The sequence below is a fragment of the Protopterus annectens genome, chromosome 3.part1, assembly GCF_019279795.1.
Source record: "Protopterus annectens isolate FY-2018-M chromosome 3.part1, PAN1.0, whole genome shotgun sequence".
In the NCBI taxonomy this organism is placed as follows: domain Eukaryota; kingdom Metazoa; phylum Chordata; order Ceratodontiformes; family Protopteridae; genus Protopterus; species Protopterus annectens.
The window spans coordinates 1,876,887,509-1,876,903,623 of record NC_056732.1 but is presented as its reverse complement, the minus strand read 5'-3'; the positions used below and the strand labels follow the sequence as shown (position 1 = coordinate 1,876,903,623).

General features: G+C 33.4%; 1 protein-coding gene across 8 annotated transcripts in view; it reads right to left on the bottom strand.

Moving 5' to 3' along the window:
* PITPNM2 (phosphatidylinositol transfer protein membrane associated 2) overlaps positions 1–16,115 on the bottom strand; it is a 3,395,372-nt gene that overhangs the window by 872,885 nt on the left and 2,506,372 nt on the right. For all 8 annotated transcript variants that reach the window (XM_044067911.1, XM_044067913.1, XM_044067916.1 and 5 more), the window contains one exon: positions 14,981–15,195. In XM_044067911.1, coding sequence (XP_043923846.1) covers positions 14,981–15,195 — 215 coding nt within the window. The remainder of the gene's footprint in view (positions 1–14,980; positions 15,196–16,115) is intronic.

The following is a 16,115-nucleotide window of genomic DNA, read 5'->3' as shown; positions in this document are numbered from 1 at the left end:
CATGTTTACACCATAGTATTATATGATTCTGAGTTTTTTATTGGTGTAGTGTCTCGAGTTTACACCATAGTATTATATCATTCTGAGTGTTTCTACTGATGTACTGTCTGTTTACACCATAGTCTTCTATCATTCTGAGTGTTTGACTGATGTACTGTATGATGTTTACACCATACTATTATATCATTCTGAATGTTTTTACTGATGTACTGTCTGATGTTTACACCATAGTATTATATCATTCTGAATGTTTTTACTGATGTACTGTCTGATGTTTACACCATAGTATTATATCATTCTGAGTGCTTTTACTGATGTACTGTCTGATGTTTACACCATAGTATTATATCATTATTTGTGCTTTTACTGATGTAGTGTCTGATGCTTACACCATAGTGTAATATAATTCTGAGTGTTTTACTGGTGTAATGTGTCATGTTTACACCATAGTATTATATGATTTTGAGTTTTTTACTGATGTAGTGTTTCATGTTTACACCACAGTATTATATCATTCTGAGTGTTTTACTGGTGTAGTGTCTGATGTTTACACCATAGTATTATATCATTCTGAATGTTTTACTGATGTAGTGTATGATGTTTACACCACAGTATTATATCATTCTGAGTGTTTTACTTGTGTAGTGTCTGGTATTCACACCATAGTATTATGCTTTTCTGACTGTTTTACTGGTGCAGTCTCTAATGTTTACACCATAGTATTATATCATTTTGAGTGTTTTACTGGTGTAGTGTCTGATGCTTACACCATAGTATTATATCATTCTGAGTGTTTTACTGATGTAATGTCTGATGCTTACACCATAGTATTATATCATTCTGAGCATTTTAGTGATGTAGTGTCTGATGTTTACCCCATAGTATTATATCATTCTGATTGTTTTACTGGTGTAATGTCTGATGTTTACACCACAGTATTATATAATTTTGAGTGTTTTACTGGTGTAGTGTCTGATGCTTACACCATAGTATTACATCATTCTGAGTGTTATTACTGATGTACTGTATGATGTTTACACCATAGTATTATATCATTCTGAGTGTTTGGCTGATGTATTGTCTGATCCTTACACCATAGTATTATATCATTCTTAATGTGTTTACCAGTGTACTGTCTGATGTTTACACCATAGTATTATATCATTCTGACTGTTTTTATTGATGTACTGTCTGATGTTTACACCGTAGTATTATATCATTATGTGTGTTTTAATGATGTAGTATCTGATGTTTGCACATTAGTATTATATCATTCTGAGTGTTTTACTGGTGTAGTATCTGATGTTTACACAACAGTATTATATCATTATGAGTGTTTTACTGGTGTAGTGTCTGATGTTTTCACCATAGTATTATATCATTCTAAGTTTTTTTACTGATGTATTGTCTAATTTTTACAGCATAGTATTATATAATTCTGAGTGTTTTTATTGATGTACTGTCTGATGTTTATACCATAGTGTTATATCATTCTGAGTGTTTTTACTGATGTTGTATCTAATGTTTACAGCATAATGTTATATCATTCTGAGTGTTTTTACTGATGTACTGTCTGAGGTATACACCATAGTATATATCATTCTGAGTGTTTCACTGGTATTGTGTCTGATGTTTACTCCATAGTGATATTTCATTTTCGGTGTTTTACTGGTGTAGTGTCTGATGCTTACAACATAGTATTATATCATTCTGAGGGATTTTACTGATGTAGTGCCTGATGTTTGCACCATAGTATTATATCATTCTGAGTGCTTTACTGGTGTAGTGTCTGATGTTTACACCATAGTATTATATCATTTTGAGTATTTTTCTGGTGTAGTGTCTGATGTTTGCACAATAGTATTATATTATTCTGAGTGTTTTACTGATGTACTGTCTGATGCTTACACCATAGTATTATATCATTCTGAGTGTTTTACAGACGTACTGTCTGATGTTTACACCATAGTATTATATAATTCTGAGTGTTTTTACTTATGTACTGTCTGATGTTTACACCATAGTATTGTATCATTCTGAGTGTTTTTACTGATGTACTGTCTGATGATTACGCCATAGTATTATATCATTCTGAATGTTTTTACTGATGTACTGTCTAATGTTTACATCATAGTATTATATCATTCTCAGTGTTTTACTGATGTACTGTCTGATGTTTATACCATAGTATTATTTACTTCTGAGTGTTTTAGTGGTGTAGCGTCTGATGTTTAAACTATAGTGTTATATCATTCTGAGTGTTTTACTGGTGTAGTGTCTGTTGTTTACGCCATAGTATTATATTATTCTGAGTGTTTTACTGATGAACTCTCTGATGTTTACACCATAGTATTATATCATTCTGAGTGTTTTTACTGATGTGCAGTCTGATGTTTACATCATAATATTATATAATTCTGAGTGTTTTACTGATGTACTGTTTGATGTTTGCACCATAGTATTATATCATTCTGAGTGTTTTACTGATGTAGTATCTGATGTTTGCACCATAGTATTATATCATTCTGAGTGTTTTACTGAAGTCCTGTCTGATGTTCATACCATAGTATTATTTACTTCTGAGTGTTTTAGTGATGTATTGTCTGATATTTACACCATACTATTTTATCATTCCTAGTGTTTTACTGATGTAGTATCTGATGTTTACACATTAGTATTATATCATTCTGAGTGTTTTATTAATGTAGTGTCTGCTGTTTACACCACAGTGTTATACCATTCTATGTGTTTTTTTACTGATGTAGTGTCTGATGTTTACACCATAGTATTATATCATTCTGTGTGTTTTTTACTGCTGTAGTGTCTGATGTTTACACCATAGTATTATATCATTCTGTGTGTTTTACTGGTGTAGTGTCTAATATTTACACCATAGTATTATATCATTCTGTGTGTTTTTTTACTGATGTAGTGTCTGATGTTTACACCATAGTATTATATCATTCTGTGTGATTTTACTGGTGTAGTGTCTGATGTTTGCACCATAGTATTATGTCATTTTGAGTGTTTTACTGGTGTAGTGTCTGATGTTTACACCATAGTATTATATTATTCTGAGTGTTTTACTGATACTGTCTGATGCTTACACCATAGTATTACATCATTCTGAGTGTTTTACTGATGTATTGTCTGATGTTTACACCATAGTATTATATAATTCTGAGTGTTTTTACTGATGTACTGTCCGATGTTTAATCCATAGTATTACATAATTCTGAGTGTTTTTACTGATGTATTGTATGATGTTTACACCATAGCATTATATCATTTTGAATGTTTTACTGATGTACTGTCTGATGTTTACACCATAGTATTTGTATCATTATCAGTGTTTTACTGTTGTAGTGTCTGATGTTTACACCATAGTATTTTATCATTTTGAGTGTTATAATGATGTATTGTCTGATGTTTACATCATAGTATTATAACATTCTGTTTGTTTTACTGATGTAGTGTCTGATGCTTACACCATATTAATACATCATTCTGAATGTTTTACTGATGTACTGCCTGATGCTTACACCATAGTATTATATCTTTCTGAGTGTATGACTGATGTACTGTATGATGTTTACACCATAGTATTATATCATTATGAATGTTTTTACTAATGTATTGTCTGATGTTTACACCATAATATTATATAATTCTGAGTGTTTTACTGGTGTAGTGTCTGATGTTTACACCATAGTATTATATCATTCTGAGTGTTTTACTTGTTCAGTGTCTGATGTTTACACCATAGTATTATATAATTCTAAGTGTTTTACTGATGTAGGGTCTGATGTTTACACCATAGTATTATATCATTCTGAGTGTTTCTACTGTTGTACTGTCTGTTTACACCATAGTATTCTATCATTCTGAGTGTTTGACTGATGTACTGTATGATGTTTACACCATACTATTATATCATTCTGAATGTTTTTACTGATGTACTGTCTGATGTTTACACCATAGTATTATATCATTCTGAATGTTTTTACTGATGTACTGTCTGATGTTTACACCATAGTATTATATCATTCTGAGTGCTTTTACTGATGTACTGTCTGATGTTTACACCATAGTATTATATCATTATTTGTGCTTTTACTGATGTAGTGTCTGATGCTTACACCATAGTGTAATATAATTCTGAGTGTTTTACTGGTGTAATGTGTCATGTTTACACCATAGTATTATATGATTCTGAGTTTTTTTACTGATGTAGTGTTTCATGTTTACACCATAGTATTATATCATTCTGAGTGTTTTACTGGTGTAGTGTCTGATGTTTACACCATAGTATTATATCATTCTGAATGTTTTACTGATGTAGTATATGATGTTTACACCACAGTATTATATCATTCTGAGTGTTTTACTTGTGTAGTGTCTGATGTTCACACCATAGTATTATGCTTTTCTGACTGTTTTACTGGTGCAGTCTCTAATGTATACACCATAATATTATATCATTTTGAGTGTTTTACTGGTGTAGTGTCTGATGCTTACACCATAGTATTATATCATTCTGAGTGTTTTACTGATGTAATCTCTGATGCTTGCACCATAGTATTATATCATTCTGAGCATTTTACTGATGTAGTGTCTGATGTTTACCCCATAGTATTATATCATTCTGATTGTTTTACTGGTGTAATGTCTGATGTTTACACCACAGTATTATATAATTTTGAGTGTTTTACTGGTGTAGTGTCTGATGCTTACACCATAGTATTACATCATTCTGAGTGTTATTACTGATGTACTGTATGATGTTTACACCATAGTATTATATCATTCTGAGTGTTTGGCTGATGTATTGTCTGATCCTTACACCATAGTATTATATCATTCTTAATGTGTTTACCAGTGTACTGTCTGATGTTTACACCATAGTATTATATCATTCTGACTGTTTTTATTGATGTACTGTCTGATGTTTACACCATAGTATTATATCATTATGTGTGTTTTAATGATGTAGTATCTGATGTTTACACATTAGTATTATATCATTCTGAGTGTTTTACTGGTGTAGTGTCTGATGTTTACACAACAGTATTATATCATTATGAGTGTTTTACTGGTGTAGTGTCTGATGTTTTCACCATAGTATTATATCATTCTAAGTTTTTTTACTGATATATTGTCTGATTTTTACAGCATAGTATTATATAATTCTGAGTGTTTTTATTGGTGTACTGTCTGATGTTTACACCATAGTGTTATATAATTCTGAGTGTTTTACTGATGTTGTATCTAATGTTTACAACATAATGTTATATCATTCTGAGTGTTTTTACTGATGTACTGTCTGATGTATACACCATAGTGTTATATCATTCTGAGTGTTTCACTGGTATTGTGTCTGATGTTTACACCATAGTGATATTTCATTCTCGGTGTTTTACTGGTGTAGTGTCTGATGCTTACAACATAGTATTATATCATTCTGAGTGTTTTACTGATGTAGTGTCTGATGCTTACATCATAGTATTATATCATTCTGAGGGATTTTACTGATGTAGTGCCTGATGTTTGCACCATAGTATTATATCATTCTGAGTGCTTTACTGGTGTAGTGTCTGATGTTTACACCATAGTATTATATCATTTTGAGTATTTTTCTGGTGTAGTGTCTGATGTTTGCACAATAGTATTATATTATTCTGAGTGTTTTACTGATGTACTGTCTGATGCTTACACCATAGTATTATATCATTCTGAGTGTTTTACAGATGTACTGCCTGATGTTTACACCATAGTATTATATAATTCTGAGTGTTTTTACTAATGTACTGTCTGATGTTTACACCATAGTATTGTATCATTCTGACTGTTTTTACTGATGTACTGTCTGATGATTACGCCATAGTATTATATCATTCTGAATGTTTTTACTGATGTACTGTCTAATGTTTACATCATAGTATTATATCATTCTCAGTGTTTTACTGATGTACTGTCTGATGTTTATACCATAGTATTATTTACTTCTGAGTGTTTTAGTGGTGTAGCGTCTGATGTTTAAACTATAGTGTTATATCATTCTGAGTGTTTTACTGGTGTAGTGTCTGTTGTTTACGCCATAGTATTATATTATTCTGAGTGTTTTACTGATGAACTCTCTGATGTTTACACCATAGTATTATATCATTCTGAGTGTTTTTACTGATGTGCAGTCTGATGTTTACACCATAATATTATATAATTCTGAGTGTTTTTACTGATGTACTGTTTGATGTTTGCACCATAGTATTATATCATTCTGAGTGTTTTACTGATGTAGTATCTGATGTTTGCACCATAGTATTATATCATTCTGAGTGTTTTACTGAAGTCCTGTCTGATGTTCATACCATAGTATTATTTACTTCTGAGTGTTTTAGTGATGTATTGTCTGATATTTACACCATATTATTTTATCATTCCTAGTGTTTTACTGATGTAGTATCTGATGTTTACACATTAGTATTATATCATTCTGAGTGTTTTATTAATGTAGTGTCTGCTGTTTACACCACAGTGTTATACCATTCTATGTGTTTTTTTACTGATGTAGTGTCTGATGTTTACACCATAGTATTATATCATTCTGTGTGTTTTTTTACTGCTGTAGTGTCTGATGTTTACACCATAGTATTATATCATTCTGTGTGTTTTACTGGTGTAGTGTCTGATATTTACACCATAGTATTATATCATTCTGTGTGTTTTTTTACTGATGTAGTGTCTGATGTTTACACCATAGTATTATATCATTCTGTGTGATTTTACTGGTGTAGTGTCTGATGTTTGCACCATAGTATTATGTCATTTTGAGTGTTTTACTGGTGTAGTGTCTGATGTTTACACCATAGTATTATATTATTCTGAGTGTTTTACTGATACTGTCTGATGCTTACACCATAGTATTACATCATTCTGAGTGTTTTACTGATGTATTGTCTGATGTTTACACCATAGTATTATATTATTCTGAGTGTTTTTACTGATGTACTGTCCGATGTTTAATCCATAGTATTACATCATTCTGAGTGTTTTTACTGATGTATTGTATGATGTTTACACCATAGCATTATATCATTTTGAATGTTTTTACTGATGTACTGTCTGATGTTTACACCATAGTATTATATCAATCTGAGTGTTTTTCTGATGTACTGTCTGATGTTTATACCCTAGTACTATATCCTTCTGAGTGTTTTTACTGATGTACTGTGTGATATTTACGCCATAGTATTATATCATTCTGAATGTTTTACTGGTGTAGTGTCTGATGTTTACACCATAGTATTTGTATCATTATCAGTGTTTTACTGTTGTAGTGTCTGATGTTTACACCATAGTATTTTATCATTTTGAAAATTATAATGGTGTATTGTCTGATGTTTACACCATAGTATTATAACATTCTGTTTGTTTTACTGATGTAGTGTCTGATGCTTACACCATATTAATACATCATTCTGAATGTTTTACTGATGTACTGCCTGATGCTTACACCATAGTATTATATCTTTCTGAGTGTATGACTGATGTACTGTATGATGTTTACACCATAGTATTATATCATTATGAATGTTTTTACTGATGTATTGTCTGATGTTTATACCATAGTATTATATAATTCTGAGTGTTTTACTGGTGTAGTGTCTGATGTTTACACCATAGTATTATATCATTCTGAGTGTTTTACTTGTTCAGTGTCTGATGTTTACACCATAGTATTATATAATTCTGAGTGTTTTACTGATGTAGGGTCTGATGTTTACACCATAGTATTATATAATTTTGAGTATTTTACTGATGTACTGCCTGATGTTTGCCCCATAGTATTATATAATTCTGAGTGTTTTACTGGTGTAGTGTCTGATGTTTACACCATAGTATTATATCATTTTGAATGTTTTACTGTTGTATTGTCTGATGTTTACACCATAGTATTATATCATTCTGATTGTTTTACTGATGTACTGTCTGATGTTTACACCATAATATTATATCATTCTGAGTGTTTTTACTGATGTAGTGTCTGATGTTTACACCATAGCACTATATAGTTCTGAGTGTTTTTATTGATGTACTGTCTGATGTTTACACCATAGTATTATATAATTTTAAGTGTTTTACTGATGTATTGTCTGATGTTTGCACCATAGTATTATATCATTCTGAGTGTTTTACTGATAAGCTGTCTGATGTTTACACCATAGCATTATATCATTCTGAGTGTTTTTACTGATGTATTGTCTGTTTTCATCACAGTATTATATCACTCTGTGTTTTTACTGATTTACTGTCTGATGTTTATACTGTAGTATTTTATCCTTCTGAGTTTTTTTACTGATGTACTGTGTGATATGTATACCATAGTATTATATCATTCTGAGTGATTTTAGTGATGTACTGTCTGATGTTTACACCATAGTATTATATAATTCTGAGTGTTTTTACTGATGTACTGTCTGATGTGTACACCATAGTATTTTATCATTTTGTGTGTTTTACTGAGGTAGTATCTGATGTCTACACCATAGTATTTTATCATTCTGATGTTTTACTGATGTAGTATCTGGTGTTTAAACATTAGTGTTATATCATTCTGAGTGTTTTACTGGTGTAGTGTCTGATGTTTACACATTAGTATTATATCATTCTGAGTGTTTTACTGATGTAGTCTGATGTTTAGGCCATAGTATCATATAATTCTGAGTGTTTTACTGATGTACTCTCTGATGTTTGCACCATAGTATTATATCAGTCTGAGTGTTTTTACTGATGTGCAGTCTGATGTTTACACCATAGTATTATATAATTCTGAGTGTTTTTACTGATGTACTGTCTGATGTCTACACCACAGTATTATATCATTCTGAGTGTTTTACTGATGTAGCATCTGATGTGTACACCATAGTATTATATCATTCTGAGTGTTTTACTGGTGTAGTGTCTGATGTTTACACCATAGTATTATATAATTCTTAGTGTTTTACAGATGTATTGTCTGATGTTTACACAATTGTATTATATCATTCTGAGTGTTTTACTGATGTAGTCTGATGTTTAAACCATTGTATTATATCATTCTGAGTGTTTTACTGGTGTAGTGTCTGATGTTTACACCATAGTATTTTATCATTCTGAGTGTTTTACTGATGTAATGTCTGATGCTTACACCATAGTATAACATCATTCTGAATGTTTTACTGATGTACTGTCTGATGCTTACAACATAGTATTATATTATTCTGAGTGTTTAACTGATGTACTGTATGATGTTTACACCATAGTAATATATCATTCTGAGTGTTTGGCTGATGTACTGTGTGATATTTACACCATAGTAATATATCATTCTGAGTGTTTGGCTGATGTACTGTCTGATGTTTACACCATAGTATTATATCATTCTGAGTGTTTAACTGATGTACCATATGATGTTTACACCATAGTGATATATCATTCTGAGTGTTTGGCTGATGTACTGTGTGATGTTTACACCATAGTATTATATCATTCTGTTTTTACTGATGTACTGTCTGATGTTTACACCATAGTATTATATCATTATTTGTGTTTTTACTGATGTAATGTCTGAAACTTACACCCTAGTATTGTATCATTTTGAGTGTTTTACTGGTGTAATGTGTCATGTTTACACCATAGTATTATATGGTTCTGAGTTTTTTACTGGTGTAGTGTTTCATGTTTACACCATAGTATTATATCATTCTGAGTGTTTTACTGATGTAATGTATGATGTTTACACCATAGTATTATATCATTCTGAGTGTTTTACTGATGTAATGTATGATGTTTACACCATAGTATTATATCATTCTGAGTGTTTCTACTGATGTACTGTCTGATGTTTACACCATTGTATTATATCATTCTGAGTGTTTTCACTGATGTGCTGTCTGATGTTTACACCACAGTATTATATCAGTCTGAATGTTTTACTGATCAACTGTGTATTACCTAACCCTAGCTTTATTTTTATGCTCTGTTCATATTTAATTTCATGTAAGCTTTTTCATTGATGAATTATTAACCTGTTTTTAATTGGAGCATTTCTCCCTGGGCCTCCAGTGAAAAAGGACTTGAGTCCAGTCAGACTTTCCTGATTACCAAATGTAAAATAAATAAAATAATTAATTAATGCTTTGAGTTAGGAATGTGGACCATTTAGTCATGGTATTAGGAAACCCAAAAGACTTGGAGAAATTAAATTGAGAGTTAATGCCCTGTACTAATAATTATTCCTGACATTTCCAATTTCTGCCTTCATCTCCACTAGGAAAAATGAGCTTATCACCTCGACAAATATCAAGCAAGCTATAGCAGCAGCAATGTTGACTTTGTACATTCATAGGTAAGTCCCAAGCTAGCTGCTCTTGTGGGTTATTTTAAGCCTAGCCAATTTCCAATTTTTTGCTCTAAATAATCCATCAGATTTGGTTATAGATTGGCCTTATCCATTCCATAGTCGATAATTATATATTACCCTTAAAGAGTACAACTGGGTTCATACCATAGACAATTTGTGGGATCCATGCATGGGATAAAACATTTAGGAGCTGCATCTGTCCATTAGTAAAGGATGAAGTTCCTGGGTAAATTTTCTGTTTCCAGTCTATAGATTAAGTTTCACTTTAAAATGGACAGGAATGAACTTTGTTTTATGTGACTGGGAAGTCTGTTTCATAGCAGCAGTTTCCTCTGTGAACTATACCTGTTCCTCCAAACCATTCTGCTAATGCTACAGAAGAGGTTTAGATCCTCACATCATATATTTCTGATGACATCTGACTTGCTAATGTACAGTAAATCAATCAGTAATGGGTTGGAGGATGCCATGTATTCCAGACAGGCCACCTCTTAGCAGCCTGTAGGGGTGTTGTGACAGAGCTTTGAGTCATTCCATCTAGGCCATGTTGTTTAGGCTTTGTATCCTTTAAGTAAGGTATCTATGTGGGTTTTCCAGTTGTTGCATGTGTCTGGACAGATACATGCCAAAGGGGGCATTATATTAAATGACTGGCCTAATAAAGGTGGACTAAATGAGTCAATGACATCCCTAGAATAAAGACACAATCCCTTTGTTTATAAGATATACAATATAAAAGGACTTTCTTGCAACAACAGGCACATATTGTTCAAAAGATAGGTCACTGTCCACTTATGTTTGCACATCCTGAACAAATGGATCAATATTTGTAGCCCAATTGCCAATGTGACAGTTCCCAGGGGTACATGACTTTCCACAGAATACAATACTGCATTTTTTTGGCATTTAACTTCAGACCATGATTTTGACACTAGTTATTTATTTGAGACAAACCTTCCTGCAGATTTAAGCAGTTTTACATCACACAATATTATTAATTAATTAATACTAATATTATTTATTATGTATTAACTTCAGCATTTCCCTCACTGGAGTTGCAACTCCTGCTAAGCAGATCTGAAAAACAACTGCTGTCTAAAGTACAACCCCCCCCATACCCATTCAAATGTATGTTTTGAACCGTTCACCACACCTCCTTTAAGGAACGGTACCCCTTCTCCTATTTCCAGCATTTGTGGTACAGATCACAGCCTCTGGGTTCTTATCACCCTTCTCGATGTCCCACATTAACTATAAGCAGAGCAATAATCCTGGAGAGATTTGTGTTTACCTTGAAGGAAACCAGTCCTGTCATTTACACTGGTTGATATCCATCAATGTCCCATCATCATGCTGGCAGATAGGGGCCTTCAACTCAAATAGATACTTCAGGGTACTACAATCAGGATTTCTGTCAGCTGCCCTTCTTAATTAGGATGTCACAAACTGTCATGTGATTAAGTTCTTAGTCAATGCAACACACCAGCAGGGTGCTTAGTCCCTCAAAGGTAATGAAGTCAGAAACCAGAAGCCTAATTAAGCCCATCACTGCTCTTGTTAATCAAGCCCTATTCAAATTTTCCCCTGCTTTTCTGCTGTCACTGTTGAAGTTTCCTGGATCTCTTCCAGAGCTTCTATCATTTTTTTCAAAGCTAGCAATATTTCTTTTCCATTTATTCTCCATCTTCCTCTTCTTAAATACCAGGAATGACTTTACTAGGTATCTCTCCTCCTGCTTTCTGGCACAAGATGCATCTTTACCACTTTCCAGGTCCCTCTGATGATGCATCACCCCCAATCTGTCTTTTGGGAGCAGGTATCCACTTCCAGAGCCACCTAATCAGGATCCAAAAAAAGGTTTTAGTGCCGGGGGAAGGAAGATTTTATGTACTGCTGACTACTGCAGCCTGAAGTGTGGATTCACTTTTAAGCATTGCTAAAATATTGGAATAAATATGTTCTTTTTCTGGTGAATAACTAATGAATAGGTTTTTTTGGCAAATATTCGTTTATCCTGTAGTTTTGGAAGAATCGTCTTCATCCAAAGCTTTTTCAGTATATCATCTTTTGAAAAAAAATCTGAAATTTAATTAGACTTGGTTTAGGGAATCTCTGGATTAATGGATTTGCAGGGATGGCAAAAATACCCAATGCACCTTTTCAATGAGAACAGAGGATTCAGGAACCTCTAGCCAGATACTTAATTGATGCCTGATAAACTGTAAGCAGTCCTGCCCCTCTTTATCTTCAGTATGTTGGACAATCTGATATTCTCCCTTCTGGACTGGTTTTCAAGTTCCATCAATTTTTTTCTTATTTCCTCCTGTATTGCTGCCAACTGCATCAGTCTCTCTCTGGTGATTTGTTTGTCTTTCTGTAAAGCCAACATTTCATTGAAGAGTCTTTTTGTTAGGACTTTCTCCGTTGTGTCAATAAATTTGTCATTAGATTTTATGTACTCATTTAAGGTGCAGATTAGCTTAAAAACTCTCACATCCCACCCTCCAGTTGTGCCATTCCCCTTTTTATTCCCCACCAGGCACATTGGTGATTGTTCTAGATGATGACCATGCATTGCTGGTTGTCTGGTGAGAAAGGGAGCACTTTCTTTTTCAAAGATTTTTAGGACTGAATTTTTCCTTTTGATTTTGACATTCAAGTGTACATCTCTGTCCCATTTGTTTACTTGTTAAAACTAGCAATTATCCACCTTTTTCTGTATCATTGGGCTTCCTGGGAAGGTGATGCAAAATAAACTACATCTCAACTGGTACTATACCGAAATCCGCCTGCACAACCTTTTTTTGTGTTACTCATAAGCTGTGTAAGAGCTTGCTTTATCTATACTTGGGGTACCAGGATTTATAAATGTTACCAGGGAACTTAGGATTTACATTTAACAGTGCAAAGGGTAACAGAATTGTAACATTACTTGTACCATTTGTATCAGTTGTTACTGCACACCATAAAATTTGATATAATTTATACAAATTTTATCAGCTGTTACTGCACACCATGACATTTTATATTATTTCTACAATTTGTATCAGCTGTTACTGCACACCATGACATTTGATATCATTTGTACAATTTGTATCAGCTGTTACTGTACACCATGGAATCTGATATTATTTGTACAATGTGAATCATCTGTTACTGCACACCATAACATTTGATATCATTTGAACAATTTGTATCAGCTGTTACTGCACACCAAGAAATTTGATATTATTTGTACAATTTGTATCAGCTGTTACTGCACACCATGAAATTTGATATTATTTGCACAATTTCTATCAGCTGTTATTGCACACCAAGAAATTTGATATTATTTGTACAATTTATATCAGCTGTTACTGTACACCAAGAAATGTAATATCATTTGTACAATTTGTATCAGCTGTTACTGCACATCATGAAATTTGATATTATTTACACCAGCTGTTACTGCACACCATGACATTTCATATTATTTGTACAATTTGTATCAGCTGTTACTGCACCCCATGAAATTTGATATTATTTGTGCACTTTGTATCAGCTATTACTGCACACCATGAAATTTGATATTATTTTTACAATTTGTATCAGCTGTTACTGCACACCATGAAATTTGATATTATTTGTGCACTTTGTATCAGCTGTTACTGCACACCATGAAATTTGATATTATTTGTACAATTTGTATCAGCTGTTACTGCACATCATGAAATTTGATATTATTTGTACAATTTTTATCAGTTGTTTCTGCACATTATGAAATTTGGTATTATTTGTACAATTTGTATCAGCTTTTACTGCACACCACTGCCTGATAAGCTACATCCTCATTGTTTCTGGTAAAACTGTTTTTTATGCTATTATTTCATTTTTGGACATAACTGCCAACAACAACACTCCTGCTGCTGTTACTCTGGTTCTAAGCTCATTGGGGTCCACTAATGTTAATGCAATTAGCTAACAGATGTCCTGTGTCCCCTGCCTTTCTCTGTGGTTCAGATTCTTTCTGAAATTAATCCTGTTTCAGCAGTAAACTTACTCATTTCTCAGTTGATTCACTGAATGAATGTATGAATTAATGAACAAATGAATGAATGAAGAATTTATGCCAGTTTAAGAATTGTCCTTTTCCCATTATCAGCCCACTTTAGCACACAAGTACAAATACAGTGGTAAGACAGAACTCATACTCCCTTCTCCATGCAGCTCATACAACAGGAAGATGTGAGGAGCAATCTATAAGTTACTGGGAGGTTAGGAAATAGGAAAGCATGGCCTAAAACAAAACACACCCTGGCAGATAGCATGCTGCCTGAAAGACTAGCTCATTGTTTCTAAAACAATTATTAAAGGGTTTTTATTTGTTTGTGTTCACTGTTGCTGATTACTGTTTATAGCTGAAAGAAATGTTTATTAGGAATTAGGCAAATCAGACAGCAAAGTATTTAGACGGCACACCCTTGAATACAGTATTTTGCTGTAAGCTTAACAAATTTGGCCCTGGTAAGGAAAACCACTCTTGCAGAAAACAAAACCAGAGCTGTTAAACTGCATGCAATGTCAGTGACTGTGACATACCTTGTTCTTGTGTAAGGGTACGCATTCCAAGACTCCTCCTCTACTCGCAATGCTGCTTTGGGCAATATTGAACGAAACCAGCTTGGTATGTGCATACCAATATGGTAGACTTTATGAGTATACTGCCCACAACCACCAGGGCCATCCATGTACGGCCTGTTCTCCAAAATCTCTACACCACTGCCCTCTCCACATGTTTCCTCTCTGCTTTTTTTCTGCAAAAGAAAAAAAATGATTAAAACATATTAACTCATTTTAATTCAGCATAGGAACAGTGTCATGTTACAATGCATAGTGTATAGGTTGATATGCAAATACTAGGCTATCAGTCTGCAGAACATTACAAGCCTAGGCAATAACCAGATGTCAGAATCAAACCCTGGACCTTGTATCTCTGAGGTTAAGGACCTTAACTATTATGCCCCCCCCCCAAACAATTGCATAGGTAGCTATTTGGGCTGCAGTCCAGGGGAATGTTGAGGAGCCTAGCCCAAAGTCTGATTAGCCCCAAGTACTGTCTAGTTAAGTGACTTGCTGAAGGTCACATAATAGGTAAATGAGAGCTCACATTCCTAATCCTCTGCACTACCTACAAAAACATTTCTATCCTTTTTAGTTAGACATAGGCTTTACCTTATATCACTATGAACTTGTGAGACAAATATATAAGTGCAGTTCAATGAAACAGGCAAGAGCAAGAGCACGCGCGCACGCGCACACACACACACACACACACACACACACACACACACACACACACACACACACACACACACACACAAACAGACAAAACAAAAACAACAATTAGCCATTTGTTGTACAAGGAAGTAACCCACACCATTTTCTAATACATTGTGTTAGGCTTGAATTGATTTATTTGCGTCCAGTACTCCATTCAGTTAACAAATGCAAATTAAAAAAATACTATTTCATCAGCTTTCAATCTGTATCAGGGACAACAGCAATTTAGGTAGAATTAATTATTGTTTTGTTGTGTGGATGCATTGATTGTACATTCACTTATGATATTGGTGATCTAGCTTAGAAAAAGACTCATATAATCAAATAACCTACCAAGACAGGGTTGACTGAGTATGCCAGGATGAAGGGGGGAGCACCTTGATATAACCTGTCA